This window comes from Adiantum capillus-veneris, chromosome 1 (assembly GCF_014529385.1).
Source record: "Adiantum capillus-veneris isolate H3 chromosome 1, ASM1452938v2, whole genome shotgun sequence".
Lineage (NCBI taxonomy): Eukaryota > Viridiplantae > Streptophyta > Polypodiopsida > Polypodiales > Pteridaceae > Adiantum > Adiantum capillus-veneris.
The window spans coordinates 30,791,596-30,814,030 of NC_140931.1; the positions used below are offsets into that span (position 1 = coordinate 30,791,596).

Consider the following 22,435-nt stretch of genomic DNA (forward strand, 5'->3'; position numbering starts at 1 on the left):
AGCTATTAAATCATTCTTCTTTTTCCACAAAGGGTCTCGAAGAAATGTTAGGTGCACCTTCACACACTTGAATTAGATCTTTGAGTTTATGGAAAATGAACATAGAGCAATAAGGGAGAGTAAAGATGGAAGCACATGAAGCATATAATTTTTCTCTTCTATTGGTCTAGACAAATTACAAACATTCTTTAATATACCCTCCTAGCTTCCTTTCTTTGCAGCAAATTGGCTACTGTAACGCTTAGCCTCATCTTGATTTACAATCCTTTCCAAGGAATCTTGGTCATGCAAGGAACATTCAAATTCAATATATGCAAGACCTTGAGACCTAGTAGGCCCTTTTAAGTCACAACCTCAATTGCTACACAAAATGCTGCACAAACATGGATAACTTTTTTAAAGAAACACGGCTTCAGCTCACCTTGCTCATCACAACTCCCTTGCCCTTTGTCTATCAAGGAAAAAGTTTCTTTGATAGATCAAAAGCTTGCTTATCAATTACCAAAACTTATTTTCATGGATTCACCACCGTATTTGTCGACCAAGCTCGAGGATCAGTAGTCTTGGCGTAGTGTGAGAATTCTTGGGTGAAAAGAACGTCATATCTCATTAAGCATGTGAACAACAAGGACTAACAATCCTTCTACCTATACGATTTGTCCACATTCCATGCAGCGTACAAATCTATTCTAGGTCTCTGTAATGACTTCTGCCACCGGGTGATGGTCCTTTTGTTCCACTCCATTGTGTCCACCCAAAACAACATCACCATCTAGACTAATTGCATCAATCTGATATGCCTTGCACCTTAGAATAATTTCAAGAACATTCCGACTCCTAGAGCCCATGATTTTTCATGAGTCACAAACTTCACCTACAACATGAGAAAAGTAGAGAGGCCTTAGTGCAATTTGTTCTTAATTGTAAAACAACTCATGACATTAAGATTTACGGATTATTTGGGAGTGTGCCAAGGTTCCGGCATCAGATCTGTTCTCTTCCTTCAAACTCGTACGTGGTAATATGTGATAAATGTGCATTCTGCCAGAACTACTCACTTACACATCAGAGTTATATTTTTCCTTGCATTCAAGCATCCAATGGAAGTGTCTCATACTCTGCACTCGTCATGTTTCATGAAAGGTTTGAATTTTACTATACTGAACAACTTAATCTGTTTCGCAATATAAGGAGCTTGCACACAAACCCCCCCCCCCCCCCCCCCAAGCCCTTTGAGACCTCGAGGTTCCAAAATTTTACGCCTCGTATACAAATGACTCACATATTTTGGTTACTCTCCCTCAGCACTTTACCATGTAAAAGTGAGGCACAAAACAACTAAGCCTGCATAGGGGGAGGTGTTGAAGCTTCCTCAGACTTGTTTTGCTTGGCAGGAGGTGCAGCCTCATCACCACTGTCAGCATCCTCAAATCGTTGATGCTTCCCAAGCTTTGCATTATCATCTGGCTTTCCTTTCTCTTCCCTTCCTCGATCTCCGTCAAACTTCCTTTCTCTGAAAATGCAGCAAATACTTCTTATCCATAGAAGAAACCATAATCCCCTTGAAAAACCAAGTCAAGCAGCAAATATCGACACCAAACAGCACTAGCTACAACCAAATAAACCAAAAGGCCAGCAAGAGGAACCTTCGTGATCTGTCGAACGATCTTCCACCTCCTCTTCCCCTGGATCCTCCACCACCCCTTCCACGGGATCCTCTGCCAGCCTCTGCACGCACTTTATCTTGAGAGCGTTGAATGTTCCTCCAGTAGTCCTCCTCAGCCAAACCTATTTGCAAACACCGATACATCATAACTTATTTGCTAGGAGCAGGATAAACGGAAAAAGAGAAGCACATTGTAAAGTTAGTCTCCACCTCCTTCCATTCACATGCAACTACACACGCTTGCGCACACGAACAAACATAACGGTATCAGAGACAACAGGCAGAGAGGAAAATGCACCTTCGACAGCTTCCAGTGTTGCTATGCAGTTTTTTACAACAATACCACCAGCCTCTGCCAGGACAGCAGCTGCTCTCGCCTTCTGTACTTCCTCGGGGTTCTCAAAGCGCAAATACCCAGATGCTGCGCCTCGAGTGTAATCAATGTACTAAAAAAATAGTGCAAGATTATTAAGCTCCCCGTATAAAGAACACGCTGATAATTTAGTAACATGTCAGAAAGGCTCACCTTAATGTTTCCAAAACACTTAAAGGCATCCCTGACATCTTCCCGTGAGATTTGGTCTTCTTCCTTCACTGATTCCTCTCCAGATGCACTTGCAGATGAATCTTTAGAAGCTTCTTTGACTGATTCCTCTCCAGATGCACTTGCAGATGCATCTTTAGAAGCTTCACCTTCCTTGGAGCCCTCTAAATTGTCTTTCTTCTCTGGCTCCTCACCTCCTTCAACAGGACTTGTTTTCTCAAGAGAGAAGGCTACAATAAGCCCTCTTGGAAACCTCAGTTCCGGCTCTTTCTTTGTAAACCTTCTCATTTTCACATACATATCAATTAATTTGCAGACAATAAACAGCATGAACACTGAAGAAGATGCGAGGACCATTGCAGACCACACCCACCTGTGACCATTTGAATCTTCTATTGCTTGGCTACGACTTTTCTCCATCTCCACATCAAAATCTTTCCTGCAAAAAAAACATTGGAATTGATATTATTTAATTTTTTTGTCCGATCCAGGCTCCAGCCTCTGCCTGCAAAAAAGCCAGAGTGTGTGTTCGTGCAACGTGTGTTGAGCCTCCCCTCCCCCATTTAGCAAGCTCGTGTTAGGCTGTCTAGCCCCCCCCCCCCCCCCCCCCCCCCCCCCCCCGCCCTCCCCAAAAAAAAAGAAAAAACAATTGTGTTCAGGGTTTGTCCTGCGAAAAATGGTTAACAAGTGTTTGCAATTTCCTGTACCTGCAGCTTTTCAAGGCAGAGTCTGCTTGCCCTCAAGATGATTGTATTATGACTCTCAGGAACAACATCTTGATCATGCACAATATCAACTAAAAGCTATCACACCTTCACTAGCATTTTCAATGCAATGATACCAGCGCTAACACTCCAGCAACCAACATTTTAGAGCTTCAAGTGGAATCTGAGAGAAAAAATTTAAATACCACCTACATAACAAGGAAAGGATTGAAACATTCAGCTCTGTCAACATGAAAAACGGCAACATTATTCCCCGAGGTTTCAGAGATGGTAAAACAAAACAAGGTTTTTGGGTTTGGCGTTCTTTGTTTTCCAAAAGGCAAAACAAAGTCTTGATCTTAAGGTTTACTTAATGCATGCGCGTACTAGGTACACGCCTCCAGATAGAAATTATGCATTCCACAAACTGCAATGAAAGTGTATGCCCCAACTTGTGTACATAAAGCAATGCAAACCAATAGGCTCCAGTACAAGGTAGCAGTAAGCCATGGAGAGCAAGCTAACTTTTTTGCCATGGCCATAATGCACTTACTGCACTTTTTGCAATCACCAAGCACCAGTTGCACTTGCTCTCACACGTCTGGTGATTCTTTCCAGTGAAAAAATACAAAATTCAGACTGGAAATGAATTAAAAACACCTTCCTTACTTGAGCTTTATCTCTAAGTCAACACCGTCGTATGATAATTTGAGATCTACTGCCTTCTTAACTTCCTCCTCTGAGTCAAGTTCCACAACAGCAGACCCACAAAATGCTCTCCCACCATGATGACGAGGCAGACGCACACTTATGACCTGCATAATATAGTCACAAGGAGAGGAACGGTAATTAAATAGCTAGGAAACTTGCACTAACAAGTTATCTTAAAAAAGAATTATCAAAGAGAAGAACTGCAATTAATTAACTACAATACTATAACAGCAAAAACATTAATAAAATCTGATTAATATATCATCATCAGCCTCACCTTAGCATGCTGAGAAAAAAAACCTTCCACCTCTTCCATTGTAACCGTCCACCGAAGTGGGCCCACTGCAATACTTCGAGCATCTACAGCGGCTTGAACCTCCTCAAGCTTCAGAAGGGGTGCTACTCGACCAACCTTCTGCCCTAAAAGAGCAAAGACAAGCAAAAGGCAACTAAAAATTAAGAACCCAACAAGTGAGACAATTCAATCGTATCTTTTGAATCAAGTGTATCACTTGACTGTTAGGTACCAGCCATCCTTTCCCGTAATTACCTATCATAGTGCTTTGACTTTCTAACACAAAAAAATGTAATGCACACTCTCCAGATAAAACAACAAACAAGAAAAGCAGAACCAGTTTAAAGATGTAATTCAAGACAACAGCATTGCACATAGGGAAAACATCAAAACAACAAAATTGTTTAACAAAAACCACTTACCATCATCAGAAACCCTTAAAACTGTAGACTTTCGGAGCACTTCAGCTACACCTTCAGTAGTTTCTTTAGGCACTTTGTCAGGGCCACTCTCCTTCAAGTTGAGATGACTTCTCATCCGTCCAAAGGAGCATACAAGGGGAAGGCTGACCACTGAATACATGTCAAGACAAAACAAAAAATGTCTCCTGTCTAAAATAACTGGCAGCAGCATTAGCCACTCTGAGGATACACCCATCTGCAGCTTCCTCAACACACCGTCTCAAAAACTTGTCACCTGGTAGATTGCTATCACTGAAGTAGAATTCCACCTGTTGAAATAACAGCAACTCTCTCTCTCTCTCTCTCTCTCTCTCTCTCTCTCTCTCTCTCTCTCTCTCTCTCTCTCATTCTGGCCTATCGTCTTCTTGGGTGCCTCAGGCTTAACAGCCTCCTGCTCTCTTTCTCTCTCTCTCTCTCTGCTGCTGCTGCTGCCCGCACGCGGTTACACGCAGCCCCCCCTCAGCGCCGCTCTCCCGCCTCGCACCCCCCCCCCCCCCCCCCGCGCGCTGCCCCGCCCCGCCGCCCTCCCTTTCTATTGCGCTGCCCCCCCGCTCCCTCTCTCTATCGCGATAGGCCCCCCCCCGCCCCCTCTCTCTATCGCACTGCCAATCGCCTATCGCCTAAACCCTTTACCTTTACATTTTAACCCTTTCACCCTATCGCCTATCCCCCCCCCCCGTGCTGCTTCTCTCTCTCTCTCTCTCTCTCTCTCTCTCTCTCTCTCTCTCTCTGGGTGAAGTCTTCCTTATGGGAGACTTCAATGCTCGTACACGCAGTGAGCAGTGTGAGACATATGACCATGAGGACCCAGAGACACTACACACTCTAGATGAGGAGGCTACTAGGAGAGACACAGCAGACAGAGCTCCAGTCACAGCTTATGGACGACATCTACTTCGACTTGGCTCCCAGCACCGTCTCGTTATTTATAACGGGATGGTCCAGTGGCCCACCTCAGGGGGCCTGACTTGTATGCCACATGGAGTTGCAGAAGGAGGGGGGTACAGTCGACTATATTCTGGGACCCAGGGAGGCTACACACCTTATCACATCCTTCACCATTCCACCCATACCCATCGGAGCCGACCACACATACCTCTCTTTCTCTATCACCGGAGATACCATCACACACAGCTCCACAACACGCACTCCACACACCACCATCCATTTCACACATGAGTTAGCCTCTATTTACTCGGCCAAGGTCGAACATGGCCTATGTCTCCTCCACCCATCCACACCACTCTCAGTTCTCACATCACATATCTCTTCCGTTCTCCACACTTCAGCTATTAGCTCTTTTCCACACACCACTCACACAGGACGCACTCCCCCCCCCCGGGGCTATGCCTCAGAACCGCTGGTATGATGATGAGTGCAGAGAGCTATACCGACGCCTCCAGGCACGACAAGCCTTAGGAGAGATCACAGAGAGAGAGGCCAGACGGCATATGAAGACGCTGACACGCCAAAAGCGGCGAGCATTCAAAGAGGCACAGGAGCTTGAGCTATACCGCCTATTCATGAGCATGGATAGCGCGACGGCATGGCGCACCCTACGCGAGCCACGTCCGACTACAGCTATTGAGGATCCACAGATATGGCATGATTATGCAGAGCGACTTTATGAAGTGCCAGGGCAGCCTCCTATTCCACAACCACACGAGCCTCGCCCCACGTGCTCCTCCTTCTTTACGGCAGAGATGGTAGAGAGGGCCATACGCCGCATGCAGCACAGACGATCAGCTGACCATACTGGATTACAGAGTGAGCACATCATTTATGCGGCCTCCACTATAGCCCCGTTGATTGCACATGTCTTCAACCGGGCTATAGGGGAGGGCTTCCCAGAGGAGTGGACACAGCACACCATAGTGCCTATCCACAAATCTGGCGACACCCTGGACCCAGGGAACTACAGGACTATCATGATTGGCCACACGATGGCCAAGCTATATGGAGCAGTACTTGAGGCACAGCTCAGCTGCTACGCAGAGATCGAGGGTTTACGAGCTCCAGGCCAAGCCGGTTTCAGACGAGCTTTCTCCACCATTGACCACATCTTCGTTCTGCGCTGCCTCATTGATGGGGCAAAGGCGCGGAAGAAGAGGCTTTACTGCTGCTTTGTGGACTTCCGCAAGGCCTTTGACACAGTCCCACGCGAGAGACTCTTCCAGCGCCTTCACAGCATTGGGGTACCAACAGAGATGATTTGGGCCATATATGCTCTATATGAGAGGGTGGCGGGTCGGGTTCGTTGCCCAGGCGGTTTTTCAGAGACCATTGCTAGCACCATTGGTGTTAAGCAAGGATGCCCACTCTCCCCGACACTCTTTGGGCTATACATCGACGAGATCTCCGACTACATACTACGAGCAGGGGGAGAGGGGAGCGACTTAGCAGGTACTCCGGTCCACATCATGTTATATGCTGATGATATTGTGTTGATTTCAGAGTCACCCGAGGGCTTGCAACGCCATCTTGAGGCCTTGGACGAATTCAACACAAACAGGGGGTTGACTGTGAACCTTGGCAAAACCAAGGTTATGATCTTTCACACATCCAGTGCAGTGAGGAGCGCCGCCACCTTCACAGCAGCAGGAGGACAGGTTGATGTAGTCACCTCCTATGTCTACCTTGGCATCACATTCACCAGCCTACCAGGACCCTTCACTATGAGGCAGGCTGCTGTTGACAGGCTCACCCGAGGATATGCAGCTCTGGCCATGCTAGAGCGGAGGTGCCACCAGGCACACTTTCAGGAGCCCCGCACGAAGGGGTGGCTTTTCGACACCTTAGTCACCCCGGCCTTGATGTACTCGGCGGCAGTATGGGCACCAGGATTGACAGCTGACCAGTGGACACAACTTGAGAGACCACAGGTATATATGATCTCACGCTTGCTCCGCAGCAAGAAGACAGTGCCACACGACATTATTAGAGCCGAGCTCGCCACACCACCTATGGTTGTAGAGGCACTATTCCAGACAGTTTGCTTCATCCAGAGGATGAGAGAGCTACCTCCTGACAGACTTACCCGTAGAGCATTTGAGGCAGCTATACAGCTATCAGAGAGTGGACATGAGAGAGCATGGTACTCACAGGTCAGAGCATGGTTTGAGGGACACGGTCTTGACATGGAGAGCCTACCACCATTCCAGTACGACCCCCACTCACCATATGTTCACCTCTCTCGCAGTGAGAGGAACTTGGTATTGAGACAGGATCTGTGGCAGCTATACACTAGGAGAGTCTGGGCGGCACCTAGCTTGGGGACGAGGATGTCAGATTACAGAGACCAGTTTCTCACCATATTATCTGGGGGGTTCATACAGAGACCACGCTACATGGACACATATATGCCACATAGCTCACGGGTGGCGATTGGTCAGCTGAGAGTGGCTTCACACAGGTTAGAGATTGAGATCGGGAGACATACTGGTGTTCCGAGGGGGAGCGAATCTGCAGAGCCTGCACAGAGGAGGTGGAGAGTGAGGAGCACTTTGTATGTAGATGCAGAGCATACACTGAGATCAGAGGCAGGTATGAGGCCCTATTTAGAGGACAGCCCACTCTCCGAGAGATCATGGAATCTCGAGATCAGAGACAGCTCGGACGTTTCTTACTAGAGATACAGAGCCATCGGGACACACTACTACAGCCACACACAGCTACACAGACAGAGGGGAGACAATCGCAGCTCACAGACTTCTTTCAGAGGATTTCCGCCCCCCCCTCACCAGACACTCAGAGGGGAGTGACACTCCCACAGGCGGAGGTGAACCGAGCTAGACGACGACCACGAGTCACAGGCTACAGGGGCGCGAGCTCCCACCACCGACAGATCGAGGAGATCCGAGCCCGGGAGCGCCGTGCCACTGAGGAGCGAGTGGCTCAGATGAGGGCTGACCCGACCGCTTTCATCCGGGTAGCCTTGGCACCAGACCCACCCATGTACCACATCTTACACCCCCCCATTAGTACAGGATGGAGCTAGATAGCTTGATGCATTCTCATGATTGTACTACCTTGAGCATACAGACATGCATATACCCCTAGAGATAGAGCTCCATCCCTCCTCAGATACTCCACTACCTACTTTCAGCTCAGTTTTGTATCAATTTTGTTTCATTTGTCTTTCCGATAGACGGATGACATACACACAATGTACATTTGATTTGTCTCATAGGCCGATTTCGGCCTGACATAGACGTTAAAAATCTTTCTTTCTTCTTCTTTCTTTCTCTCTCTCTCTCTCCCTCTCTCTCACCGCCCACCCTCTTCCCCCCGCCCCCGCCCCCCCCCCTCCCTCCCTCCCTCCCTCCCTCTCTCTCTCTCTCTATCTCTCTCTCGCCAGTACTCTATCTCTATTGCTTCCTTTCCTTTTAACTCAATTTTTAACTCTCTCTCTCTCTCTCTCTCTCTCTCTCTCTCTCTCTCTCTCTCTCTCTCTCTCTCTCTCTCTCTCTCTCTCTCTCTCTCTCTCTCTCTCTCTCTCTCTCTCTCGTCCGTACTCTATCGCTGCCCCTCGCTTGCCATACCTCCTCACGCTCCCACACTCACCCAGCTACCGCGCCCGCTACTAGTGTGGGTGCACGCGGCCTCTCAATCATGAGAAAGCTGAATAGCAAGGATGACCCGGTGGAGGATGCCATCCAAAAATGCAAAGAAGAACTGAGCGAGTCCATTTGCAAGATCAACCGCCACCTCTTAGGTACCATTAACGGCCTTGACGCACGTGTGGCAGCACAGGAAATCACGATACGTACACTCGAAGATCGCGTGAAGGCCCAAGATGAGGAAATCGCACTACTCAAGAAAGAGCTTGCAGGGTCTACACGTTTACGATTGTCAGGCGCTCGCTGCTGCTGTGCTAACCCCATTGCTCCCACCCTCCCCCCAGCGCTGCCGCTGCCCCCCCCCCCCCCCCCCCCCCCCCCCCCCCCCGCGCACGCTACTCTCCTCAGCTGGCTGCCTGCCGCCTGCCCTCAGTCCCCTGCTGCCCCCCCTCGCGCTGCCCTTATCCCTGCCCGCCCGCTCGCCCCCAGCCCAGCTGCCGCCTCAGTCCCCCGCTGCCCCCCCTCGCGCTACCCTTATCCATACCTGCCCGTTGCACACCCCCCCCCCCCCCCCCCCCCCCCCCCTTGGCCTTGGCCCGTTAGCCCACCCGTGGGGTTCCTCTGCATCGACAACTCTCTGCAAATCGACACCTTCGGCACCTGTTTCATTTCTTTGGAGCAGTGGTTGGCGCGCCGAATTGCACCGCCCTCCCGTCGTCACCACCTTCTTACGCCACAGCAGTAGACACAGATGGAGACTCCAGCTTCACCACAGAGGGACTCGCCAGAAGCCCCCTCGCCCGACCCCGCTGAGTCCACCATTCGACTTGCTCTATCGCCTACAGAGCAAGCGAGCCTTGTCGCAGAGGTAGAGAGATTGCAGGCGACTTCGGTCATCTGCAAGGTTCTCGGCACCCGACCTAGCAGAGGAGAGCTGCGAGACCTTCTCTAGGCCCGCCTTCTCGCAGAGGTGGGCAAGATCTTGGATGTCCAGATTCTCGGACGGGGGTACTACCAGATCGAGTTCAAGACCTCCGAGATGGCTTCCAAGGTCATTGCTATGAGTCCACTGGCCATCCGAGCATCACGCGCCCACTTTCGACAGTGGCGACATGGTTTTGACCCAGCTTCAGACGTGCTAGTAGAGGAGGCAGACATCCCCATCTCAGTCTGCTTTCCGGGTTTACGGAGGGAGTACCTACCACTTCTCTCCACGATTGGCTCCGCCATCGGGACTGTCCTGGAGTCACCTCGCACGGCGGCATCAGTAGCTGCCAAGGCGGTTGGCATTCCCTCAGTTCGAGTTTTGGTCAGAGATACCCACACTCTCCCGAAGGCCATCCTTCTGCCTCGGGTGAGTGGGGGTTGGTTTAGACAGAGTGTTGAGTACTCGGGTCTCCCAAAACAGTGCTTCATTTGCAGACAGATGGGCCACTTAGCGAAGGCCTGTCCACTGAGGAGGCCTCGACCTACACCTCAGCCTCAGCCCCAGCCTGCCAAGGCTGGGCCGCAGCCACAGCCACAGCCAGCGGCGCAGCGCACAGATTCAGAGCCACCCTCCGAGCCTGGCCCGCAAGTGCCTACTCAGCAGCAGTGGGTTCCCACGGGGAACCGTTTTGACCCTCTTGAGCAGGAGGAGCCCCCTACGCCATCCTCCACCTCCACTTCACCCTCGCCAACTGCCCCACCTTCAGAGTTCCCCTCCTCCTCCTCATCCTCCCCCCCGCCATCTGCTCCTGCCCACTCCCCTCCTCGCCCATCTACTTCTACCGCCCCACCCCGCTTCTCTTCCCCTCCGCCCCCCCCTGCTCCTTCTCCCCCCCCTCCTGCTCCAGTTCCACAGTCGACTCGGGAGACTGGTCCCTCGCCGGCGGCTAGGAGATCTCTTGGCAGCACCTTTACCACGAGTCGCCTAGCGAGAGAGGGTCTGCCCTTCTTGCGACCCCCTCTGCAGATTCAGACTTCTTCCCTTACAGCCATCCCCCGTGGTCTGACGAGCATTGACCTCCGACGCCGCTGGGATTTCTTCGACTACGGGTTCACTCGCTTTCTCGGCGATTCCGCAGCAGACCACGAGGCAGCCTGCTTCAGGGTCCACGCTTTGTTCCTCGCAGCTAGGGGGGCAGAGGCCTTGGACTCAGCAGTTGGTTTCTCCTTCCCCCTCTGTGGTAGGACCGAGACAGAGTGGTCCCTCGACTCAGAGGTGGGATGGTTGCATACACAGGTTCTCGAGTTCTCTCACCACATGGGTGAACTTGGAGTTACAGATTTGCTGTAGACTTTGTGGCCACTGGGTTGCATACACAGGTTCTCGAGTTCTCTCACCACATGGGTGAACTTGGAGTTACAGATTTGCTGCAGACTTTGTGGCCACTGGCCAAGTTTGCGGTGACACCCCCAGACTCAGCAGGATGTAGGCACATTGTGGTGTACTTTTTTGCTGATACGCAGTGTTTGCCTTGCTATGTATACATTCATGAGGACTCCTGGACAGAGGAGGTTGCTTTACGCACGGCTCGCTCTACCTGGGCTTGGGCTAGGCACTCACTGCAGTCTCGCCTATCTAGAGGACGCTCGGATGCGGATTACTCCCCATCCAAGCCAACCTCGAAGATATCCCGTCTTGCTGCTGCGGCAGCATCTGTTCTCTCTCGTTCCCCATGAGGATCGTCTCGTGGAACGTGCAGGGACTAGGTGGGCCCCAGTTTCAGCGACAGCGGGGCCGATTGCGTCAAGAGCTTCAGCGCTGCCTTGTGGGTGGAGAGATTGATCTCCTCATGCTTCAGGAGCACCATTTGTCTGAGAGCCGCATTCGGCGTTGTGATCAGATTTTGCGTGGACGATATGACACCTTTTGGTCAGCTGCTTTTGGACCTGGAGGTATCCAGGGTGGGGTATGTATGACTATTGCGGACTCATTGCACATTGTGGGCAGAGGGATTATTGTGCCAGGCAGGGCTCAATGGATCACTATGCAGGTTCAAGGTGGCCTTGTGGGCTTCCTGAACATCTATGCGCCCAATGCGGCGAGTGCTCGTGCAGAGTTTTGGTCGCAGATTGTTGAGTCTTTGCCACAGGCTGACCATTGGTGTGTAGGAGGGGACTTCAACATGTTGGAGGACCCTTCTGACAGGATTGGAGGCAGCCATGCTACTGTGCATGGAGTGGAGTTAGCAGCTTGGGAGAGGTTTTGTTTGACTTTGAGGGTCTCGGATACATGGCAGCACTCTGGCTTTGTGAGGCCTCCAGAGAGTCTTGCTTTCTCTAGATCGGACCGCAAAGTGGGAGGAGTAAATCTATCGCGGATAGATCGCTTCTACACTAGTGATCACTTCAATGACTTGGGGGGATCAGTGGGCATCCTTGCAGGGACATCCTTCTCGGACCATGCACCCGTGATCCTCACAGTGGCAGATAGGCAGAGGAGTGGGAGCACGATGCTTCGCATCCCAGAGCGGGTCTTGTTGGACTCAGCACTTAGAGAGCGGGCAGAGGCTCTCTGGACAGAGGTCATGGACAGCCAGGCTCTTCCTGCAGACAGAGTGGCCTCAGGCCTAGCTCAGCTTAGCCATTTTTTTCTCCAGGAGTCTTTGGCTCGAGGGGCTGCAGCGAAAGAGGAGGAGCAGCGTCTCAGACGAGGCATTGCTTCACTACAGAGGATGCAGGAGCAGCATCCAGACAGTCCATGGTTGGAGGAGCAGTTACAATACACTTTCAGCTTTTATTATTGACTCTACCATCTGCTGCAAAGTATTTTGCAGATGCGTCTACAAAATTCGGGCAAAAGTCCTTTGTTGAATTTCTTCATCTTTCCTTCCTCAGAGAGGATCGAGAGTGGAGCTACCTTAGCAAGAGTGAACCACTACTTGCTTTGACTCACTCGTGTTCCTATTGGGCAAACCCATCCCAATCTTCTTGGATGCCTTTCTCAAAGTGTAGAGGAAAAAAAATTTGTTGAAAAATTCAGCCTTGAATTGAATCCAAGTCTTGTTGTAAGTTCCTTGCAGAGCTTTGGTATACCACCAAGTACTTGCAATCCCCTTGAGGTGTTTAATCACATGCCTCATCTTCGACGCTTTTTTTTTCAGAAATTGCCATTTGCAAAGGCAACTTCAAACTTGTCGAATCAAAGCGGTAGCTTTCAAGGCATCTTCCCTTCCGTCAAAAGTATCAAACTTGACTGGAAGTGTTCCTAGGTCTAGAGACCTTCTTCTTATCCTTCCCAGAATGACGGGATTTCATGGCTATAGTTCTGGATTGACGTTCATGGATATTTTCTGGATTCTGAAGAATCTCGAGCATTCCGCTCCTTGGATTCTCTAGGTTCTTGAGCATCATGCTCTTGTCGCCTTCTCAGAGAATCCCAAGCCTTGTGTCGACTTCTTGCAGAGAGAAAAAAATTTCCAACTCTACGAGCTTTTCCTTGCAGGACTTAGGGTTCCGCCTGCTTACTTCTCTCTTGGCTTGTCATGGCTTCTTCCCGTATCTTCCCAGAGTCGTCCTCCTTTACAGAGAAAGAGAGGAGACCATGCTCTGATACCATTGTCACAAACGGGAGCGCATAGCAATATAAAATATACTCGGATAAATAAAATTTATCACTTAATATTGAAGCCAGAGGATATAGAGAGAAATAGATAGAGAGAGAGAGAGAGATAAAGTGAGAAGATCAACACAGTACTGGGGACCAGAAGATGGGCTGGTCCCCCCCCGTAATAGTATCTTTATTACTGAGAAGAAGTCTATACAAGCACTTGAACCGAACGTATTACCACGTTCGTTCTAGAATAAGACTTGATGGTTCCCGGAAGCCTCAGCTCCCGATTCCTAGGGCAAAACCCTATTCCAAGGAACTTCCGTTCCTTATTCCAATTCCTCGAGAATCAAGGTTCTCGCCTCTGGATCTCACCTTCCAGACTCAGGGCATGGCATCCCTGCAACTCTTTTCCAACTCTCTTTCCAAAGTCCTCTTCCCGCAGAACAACTCTGCTTTCCCGGACACGAAGTCCTTACTTGGGAATCCCAACTTCCGGATCGCAACTTGAGAGACTACCTCTCTCCGATCCGTGGATCTACTTCCCAAACTCGAGTATGAAACCCTTGGGCTGATTTGGCTCTAGTTCCTCAGAGAACTTTTCTCCTGCAGAGGCTCATGCCTTCCTCTGCTCCTACTCCCTCACAAAGAGGAAGTACACCTGCAATCAAATACTCAAAAATCAGAACATGAAAATCGTTACCTTCAAAGTCTCAAGGCTCGAAACACAACTCGATTCTCAAAAAGCAATTCCTCGGAAGAGATCTCTCCATAGAAAATCCTCTCTTCCAATCCTACACACAAAAGAGGTGTGTTCTCGGGTTCCTTCTCGTAAATCAGCCCCGTCTACGACGTTTATGGGCTGAAAACAGAGAAAAACAGCAACTTGTCGCGATGGAAACACACTTCGTAGGCACTTCTTCGCGAGGGAACTCGCGCACTGGGTCTTGGCGACATCTGGTACACTTGGGGCAGCCATGGGCATCACCGGCAACGATTGCGGCTGAAATCTGCAGCAGCATCTCCTCCTTGCAAAGATTGGTCCCTCCCCTCTAAGTGAGGGCATGTGATGCTTTTATAGCTCCTAACCACAGGCACGAATAGCTGCTCGCGTAGAGATCGCGGCCGTTTTTTTTTTATATATATATAATTTTTTTTCTTTTTTTTTTTAATGTTCTGCCAGAAAAAGAGAGAGAGAAAACGCTGGCTGATCTGTTGCCTTATTTATCAGATGGCTGCCCACTTATTAAGTGGGCGGCCGGCGTATTTTAAAAATAATATGAACCTGCCCAAAAACTCAATAAAACCTTATAAGTTAAAAACAATGCTTTCACAGCACTTCCCAGGCGTCCCTGGATGCAATCACATGCACAGTTGCAATGCAGACATAGACTTCCTCGCGAGAAAGCATCTGCTTTCCCGAAAGGCAATCCCACTTTCTCAAAAAGCATCTGTTTTTCCTCAAAGTTTCCTTTGAACCCATCTTCATTCAAGTGCTTGCTTTTTCCTTGTGCACAATTCTAACACAGTTCGGAATTTCCTCCCGACTATGGATATTCCCTTTCCGATGCACCCGTCACCCACCTTGTGACGCATCAGGAATACCCATCACCTAGTCCTTTCCTACCGAACTTACGGTACAATCTCCTTCACGATGCTCTATGTCACCCATCCTATGACGCATCAGAGATGTCCGTTCCCGGATGGTCGGATACTTCTTCCCGATGCTCCCTGTCACCCATCCGATGTGACGCATCAAAAGTACCCGTTCCTGGTGGCCGTACAGATATTCCCTTTCACAGTGCTCCCGTCATTACTCTGAATGACGCACTAGGAATATTCTGTACTCGGATGTCTCCAGTGAGAAAAACCCTCTCACTTAAAATTCCAATAATTCATTTAGAATTTGTTTCTTGGTGTTCCAAGCCAAAAAAACCCTCTCACTTATAAATCCAATAATTCATTTAGAATTATTTTTCTGTCAGATAAAGCCAATTTAGCAACACCTTATATAGGAGATGAATAGACACATGAAAAGACACGTCTCATGGTGAAGGGACGCGACTGTAGACGTAAAGACACATCCTTTCGGCGAAGAGCTGCAACCATTGGGCAAAAGAGTCACAACCGTAGAGCGAAGGGGTGTGACCAGTCGTCGAAGGAGTGTGGCTTTTGGCGAAGAGGCACGTCTCGAGCGAAGGGTCGTGACCATCCAAGCGTAGGGGTTCTCCTTGGCATGGCACTTCACGTATCTGCAACTGGGAGTAGATGTAATGTTGTTAACATAGTCACAATCGTGACATTCCCTCCCTCTTTAAATAAAACCTAGGGTAGTTGTAGAAACTCCGGGAGAAGAAAATGTATTGTTGTAGTGCTTCTGCATCCAAAGCTCTTTCTATTAAGTCCCATGTCATGGCACTGTTATTGACCATGACTATTTTGCCAAACTGAAAACTGATCATATTTGCAACTTGTCTCATCTTTGTCAAAAGTAGAGTATCACATCTGCAACTTGATTAGTGCCTTTGTCAAAGTCTTTTGTAACTTCGAGCTTTGTCCAAGAAAAGATTGAATCTGTATCTGCTTCAAGTGAAATTATTGGTAAACTGACTTGAGTTTTCTGTTGAATAATAACCATTGGTTGAAAATCTGTAAGGTATCCCATTGGTTTATCTGGAACAGTAAGATCCTCCTGAAGGGATGTCGTAGACTAAGACAGAGTAGTGTTTGGAGGTATATCTATCTGTAAAGGTTTATCACTAGAACAATTTGTGTCCAAGGATTCATTTGCAGCGACTAAAGTGGTGTAGCAAGAGTCTGTATCTGCTTTATCCTTTGCACCGCTGAAGGTAAGGATTGCAGTCTTCAAGTTTGAAGAATTATCATTCACCATAGCATCTAGTATCTGTTTAGAGACAAAGACTTTATTCTGCAAGGGCAATGACGAGGCGAATTTTCCTGCCTGGATCACAGCCAAAGAAGGGGTTATGTGTTCGTTGGTTGTCACATAAGAACTAGAATCTTCTGAATCTTCAGCTTTCTCAGCAGGTATTAAGGCTTCCAATTGAAAAGGGGAAGGTTGAGGGAGTTGTCGCCTCTTAGACCTCTGAAGGATCCTCTTGCACAAGGAAAGGATCAATAAATCTTCAACTTTACCACCATCAGATAAGAAAGACTTAAATGTAGGGCATGGCTCGCGAGGGGGAACTTGTCCAACGTCGCAGCATTCACGAGCGAGTACTCGACTAGGGTCGGATATCTGTGCCACTAAGTAAGCCCATCTTGATATCGCTGGTGATCCTTTGGAAGCTTCATATTGCTGCTTTTGTTGTTGATGATTCGAATAAGAAGTTGGTTGCTTAGTACTGTAACATTTCCAAGAATATTCATGCTGAGACTATTGCTGCTCGCACGAAGGTACTTTGCATCTAGTTGTCTCTGAGAAACCATGCTTTGGGTGAGAAAATTTGAGTTCCGAAGGCTTTTGTTTGAGTGGTTCTTCCTAGTCGACCACTGAAGCGTTGGAAGAAGATGCCTGTACTGTCCGAGAAGCTGTTGGGTGACTCCGAGAAGAGGTTCGTGTCTGCATCTAATCCAAGCGAGTATGAATCGATGCGAGGCTTGTTGAAAGTGCTGCCATCTGCGCTTTAAGAACCGCTATCGGGTCCTCCGGCATATTATGGTCGTTGCCATCTTGTGATCAGGTCATGCTGACTGCTTCGAGGGAATAATTGACTTGTGGTGTGACGATGTGTCACATACAAGCTGTATTCCTGCTATATGAGGTTGGCCTTTGGAGCGAGTAATGGGTGTTGTGGAACCGGTTCTGAAAGAGGGCTCTCTACTGCAGGTGCCAATGCGAGAACAAGTGCGGATACTTGTTCTGAGAGAGGTTTTGGTTCCGAGAGAGGCTCTGGTTTTGTTTCCGAGAGTATCTGGAATGACAATCACGTCGGGTGCCAAGGAATTTTCCGGGAGAACAATGGCCGGAATCTTGTCTATGTACGAGAGATGCGGTAGAGGCATATTGAAGACTTTGTCGGTGCCTTTTCAAGTTCCAGTATGTACCTCTTCAGCTGAGTACCCTTTCGTGTGCACACCCTTTGGCGGAAATTCTGCAAACACGGGCTGAATTGCACCCTTTTACTGGATTCTCTTTGCATCGCAACCTTCCCCAAGCGGCACCTCTTCAAGCGGCAGCCCACATCAGTAGCGTTGAAACGCTTCTTCAAATACCCCTTCGCTGGTCCTCAAAAATCATACGCGCTGCCTGGACTTTTATTCCACGATGGCTGATTATCTTGCGCTGGCTGAAATTTTCTCCACGCTGGCTGCCTTATGAGCGCTGTTGAGTTTTTTTTACGCTGAGGCTTATTATTTTAGCTGGCTGGCTGACCCTTCATAAGCTTATAATTTATTAAAGTGCCCGGCCGCCCCAAATTTGGGTGACCGGCCATAAGAGGTGTTTCATTTTAAAAAAAAGAAACTTAACCAAGTTATACAGCAGCGCAATACTTTTATAAAAAATCAACAGAGGTTTTTATGCCTAGTGGCCGGTCACACTTTGCTGGACTAGCCCAAATTTTTTTATTAAGAAAACCCTCATGTGAACTCAGCCATAAGAGAAAAAAAAATGAGGAATAGCCAGCGATCCCATTTTTCGAATGTTGCTCCTCGAGCCGCTCCTCCCAGCGAGGGCTTTGTGTGCACTTTGCGTGCGCGGGACATTTTTTTCTCATGGATTAACCCATGCATCACCACTAGCACGACCGGTACGTGTACACACAGCCGTGTTGTTGTCTCTGGGGTGTTGTAGTATGTATTATATGATAACAGAAGTAAATTAAGTTACCTCATGTCGAGATGTGTGCGTAGACCACCGTTCTTCGGATTCCATATGACGTCGGGAAAGGGGTAGAGTGTAGCGTCAAGGGTGAGTGGCTCACAACCGTAGGGTCTCGGGAAAATTTTTTGCTCTGATACCACTGTAAGGATTCTAGGTGCTAATCCTTAATTAAGTACTTAAACTCATGATTAAGACTTAAGAAACTTGAATTGAACTTAGAAACTCGACTCAGAAGAGAAGACTCTATGTTTGATAAGACTCTCTGTTTGATTGATTGATGACTTGTTGAAAACTGAGTACAATAGGCTCCTTATATAGGAGATGAATAGACACAAATGAAAAGACACGTCTCATGGTGAAGAGACGCGACTTTAGACGTAAAGACACATTCTTTCGGCGAAGAGCTGCAACCATTGGGCGAAGAGTCGCAACCATAGAGCGAAGGGGTGTGACCAGTCGTTGAAGGAGTGTGGCTTTTGGCGAAGAGACACGTCTCTTGAGCGAAGGGTCATGACCATCCAACCATAGTGGTTCTCCTTGGCATGGCACTTCGCGTATCTGCAACTGGGAGTAGATGTAATGTTAACATAGTCACAATCGTGACATGAAATCTGCAATCTTTTATCTGCTGTCCAAAAACGCTATGGACTGTAATCTGCTACAATCCAAAAACGCTGATTTGGGGGGCTGTTTTTGTGGGTCTTTGTTGCTGAAAATCTGCAGGTTTAGGACTGAAAACTGAGGTTTCTTTAGGCTGAAAACTGATGGTATTTCCTTCTGAATCTGCTACCTTCTTAGGGGTTGAACTTGCAGGTGCTTCAATGGTGAAAACGCCCTGCTGAAACTGCCAAAAAACGCTGGGTATGTTGGTCTCTGCTGGCGATGGTGGCTGATACAAAACGCTAGGCAAGGGTTCCAAAAATACTAGCTGATGGGGAGTTTCTATGGCGATGGTTGCTGATGCAAAAACGACAGGCTGATGCAGATATATGGCGATGGTTCTTGATGGAGGAAACGCTAGTGATGGGTCTTGCTTGGAGGGAAGTCCACCAAGGTCTTGTTTGAGAAGTTGCCTACTGAGCTTGGCTCCTGTTGCCTCTTCTGCCAATTAGTGCTAGTCTAGGTTTGCTTATATACAAACTCACTCAATTTGCCCTACCTACTTTCCAACAAAAGTTAAAAATAATAAGTGAAAAATGTCAAAAATAGGTAAAATAGGCTAAATGCACTAGAAAAATCTCTTGATGGATTCTGATGGATTCTGATGGGAATTCTTATGATCATGATGTGTGCAACCAGAGGATATGCATCTACACTAAGTGACTGGGCATGCACGATCTACGAATAGACTCACAAAAAGTGCCAGATCACTTCTAATCTAGACTGACTGGACTGACTGAACCCTTGTCGTGCTATAGCTTGTCCACGAACACATAGGGTTGGATGTGTCACGTGACATTAGGATGCTTTTAAAAGTTTCTTTTAGAACCTAGGACCTTTTAATATAAGGCTTAGCCTCTATTGTAAATTGAAACAAGTGCACGGTTGCACACAAGTGGAATCTCTTGATGAATAAATAAATAAATAACCTAGGGGGCCCTCAACTTGAGGGCCAATACTCTCTAAAGAGGAACTCCGTCTCTTCCGTCTCATCGCTAAGTGCAAAGTGTTGTTTGTTCAGTTTAATTTCTGTTTCTTCTATCCCAATTTGAGTGAAAATTTAAATCATCCGACCAAGAAGCCAAATGATGTGTAACAAAGCGCTACACTAAGGCAGACAAGGAGCTATCAACCAATACAGAGGCCAGTCCCCTTGCTAAAGGTGGCTCCTAAAAACCAAAGCTGGGAAGGGAATTCCATGAAGACAATGAAGGAGGCTCTGATGACAATGACCTCTGAAAACCTGATGTAGAACCTGATAGACACCGCAACGAACCAGTAACCCGAGGCATACATAAAACTAAAACAAAATAAAGATGAGAAGCGCAATGAAAGAAATCAGAACAACAACCAAGAAACAAAACGAAAGAAGCATGCTTAGAAAACAAACTTCACCCACACCCATGCACCGACCCACACACTCACACCCTCAAAAGCTAGTCTTAAGAGCACGACGAAACCAAAACATGCAAAACTATATCCCACACACACATGCATACACACGAGAACAACGAAATGTAGGCAAAAAGAAAAACTACCCCACGTGCAGAAAGAAAAACTACGCCACACAGGCATAGCATACTCTAGCCATTGAAAACCAATATACAATGATAAAAGCACAAATACCAACCGTGCATATTTAACGAAGCTTTCATTTTTGCTCCCAACAATCAAAATCTCAATCGCCCAAAACATCAAACTTTGTCCTATCATTTGTTGCAATTCAGCACTTATGGTTGAGCAGCAGAACTAAAGCATTGAAATCCAACATGGTCCAGTTGCAAATGATCCCTACAGTAAGTTGACCTTTGTGTTGGAGATTTATGCATTGGTCACATCAATCATTAAAAAAATTACCTGCATTCATCTGTTGTTTGTCATGGATGGTCTTAAACCCTCAAGACCTTATAAATACCCCCTCAATCACACACTCGTTGTTGGTGAGTTTCCAGCCCTGCACTACGACAATACAGGCTTGTCTACCTGGATCCCATTTGCTTACCAACAGTCCAACACGTGACACGTTGTGTGTGTGAACCTGTTGTTTAAAAGGCATGCTTCCATACTGCTCGCTTTCAAGTTTCAGCTAAATCATCTCTGGACTGATGGGAAAGATGAAGACACCCGATGTGCTCTCTCTCTCTCTCTCTCTCTCTCTCTCTCTCTCTCTCTCTCTCTCTCTCTCTCTCTCTCTGTGCGTGTGTGTGCGCGCGTGTCTCTCTGTGCAGAAAGGACCAACCTGACGAAGGACTAAAGCCGAGGTCTTTTCGTCCAACCCCATGGCAACCGAGCTCGAGCGAGTAGAATTTTTTCTCGTCGTTGTCCCTTCTTAAAACCCTGGTACTTGATTTTCATATAGCATAGAAAATGCGATACCTAGATAAAACTTAGCAATGCACAAGGAGTGCCATAAAAATGTCACGGGAAGGGGGGGATGAGGAAGAGGGAGTGGTAAAAGAGAGAGAGACAGAGGACAAGTAGCATAAGTTAAATATAGAGTAGTGTATCAAAATCAAAATGCCACATTTCTTTGCATGTCCTAAGACCCGTGCGGTTTTTTATTGAGCAAAAGAAGCTACTTTATCGTCGCTATGATGTCTATTTCACTAGATTCATTGTCCAAACAATTGTAACCTGAAGAACTCATCGAAGGCAACATATTGTATTTATTCATAACTGTAACAAGTTGTTATTTCAAAGTAGGAGTCACATGTGAACGTGGTAACATAAAGCACTTAAGTAATGGAAGATTTGCAAGATGAGTAGAAAGAAGGAGATGATATACTTACAAATCAAATATCAATTGACTAGAGATTGAAATAGTACTAGCTTCAAGACAGTATCACTATCTACTCACTCCTTTTCCTCCCACAGAAGAAGGATAAAAGTGTCAATAGTTGTTTCATGTTAACATTTTCATCAAAAACGTTAATGCAAGGCAGCTCATGCACAATCTAAACTACAAGTGTCCGTAGATCAAACACACCACACAAACGATTGTAAGACGAGTGTACCGGGGGGGGGAGGTGGTGATATTCTCCCATGTTAAACTAATCACAAAAAGGCCCGCCCTTCTTTCAGTTAGTGAGGGGATTCCTAGTGTTAGGAACCGAGTTGAGCCTTTTAGTGTTCGTGTTGAGTTAAGGTGGATCAATGAGACTAGCATTCATCTTAGTAGCATTGATAATTACACGAGTAATTAGAGAGAGAGAGAGAGAGAGAGAGAGAGTAGAGACTCAAAATGAGATGAAAGACTAGATGCAATGCTTGGAAATGTAAATCTAAATGTAGTGCATGTTGATGGTGATCATGCTCCTCCCCTTGAAAATGGCTTTCTCTTTTCTCTCATAGTGCCAGATGAAGAGGTCTTACCGCTTGAAGACTCTTCAAGGGCAGTGTCTATCTCCTCACATAAGCACAAGGTTATGTCACCTCCATACATGAGAATTTGAGCA

The 22,435-nt window shown here is 47.6% G+C and overlaps 1 protein-coding gene across 1 annotated transcript; it reads right to left on the reverse strand.

Annotated features, from left to right (window-relative positions):
- Positions 1-901: 901 nt before the first annotated feature.
- On the reverse strand, positions 902-21,367 carry LOC147464493 (la protein 1-like). Its single transcript, XM_086515284.1, has 10 exons — positions 21,220-21,367; positions 4,572-4,650; positions 4,343-4,492; positions 3,903-4,045; positions 3,584-3,729; positions 2,584-2,649; positions 2,193-2,490; positions 1,965-2,112; positions 1,647-1,788; positions 902-1,513 (listed from the first exon to the last, which is right to left on the reverse strand). The coding sequence occupies exons 1-10, from the start codon at positions 21,259-21,261 to the stop codon at positions 1,339-1,341; spliced, it is 1,389 nt and encodes a 462-aa protein (XP_086371410.1). The 5' UTR covers positions 21,262-21,367; the 3' UTR covers positions 902-1,338.
- Positions 21,368-22,435: the final 1,068 nt, after the last annotated feature.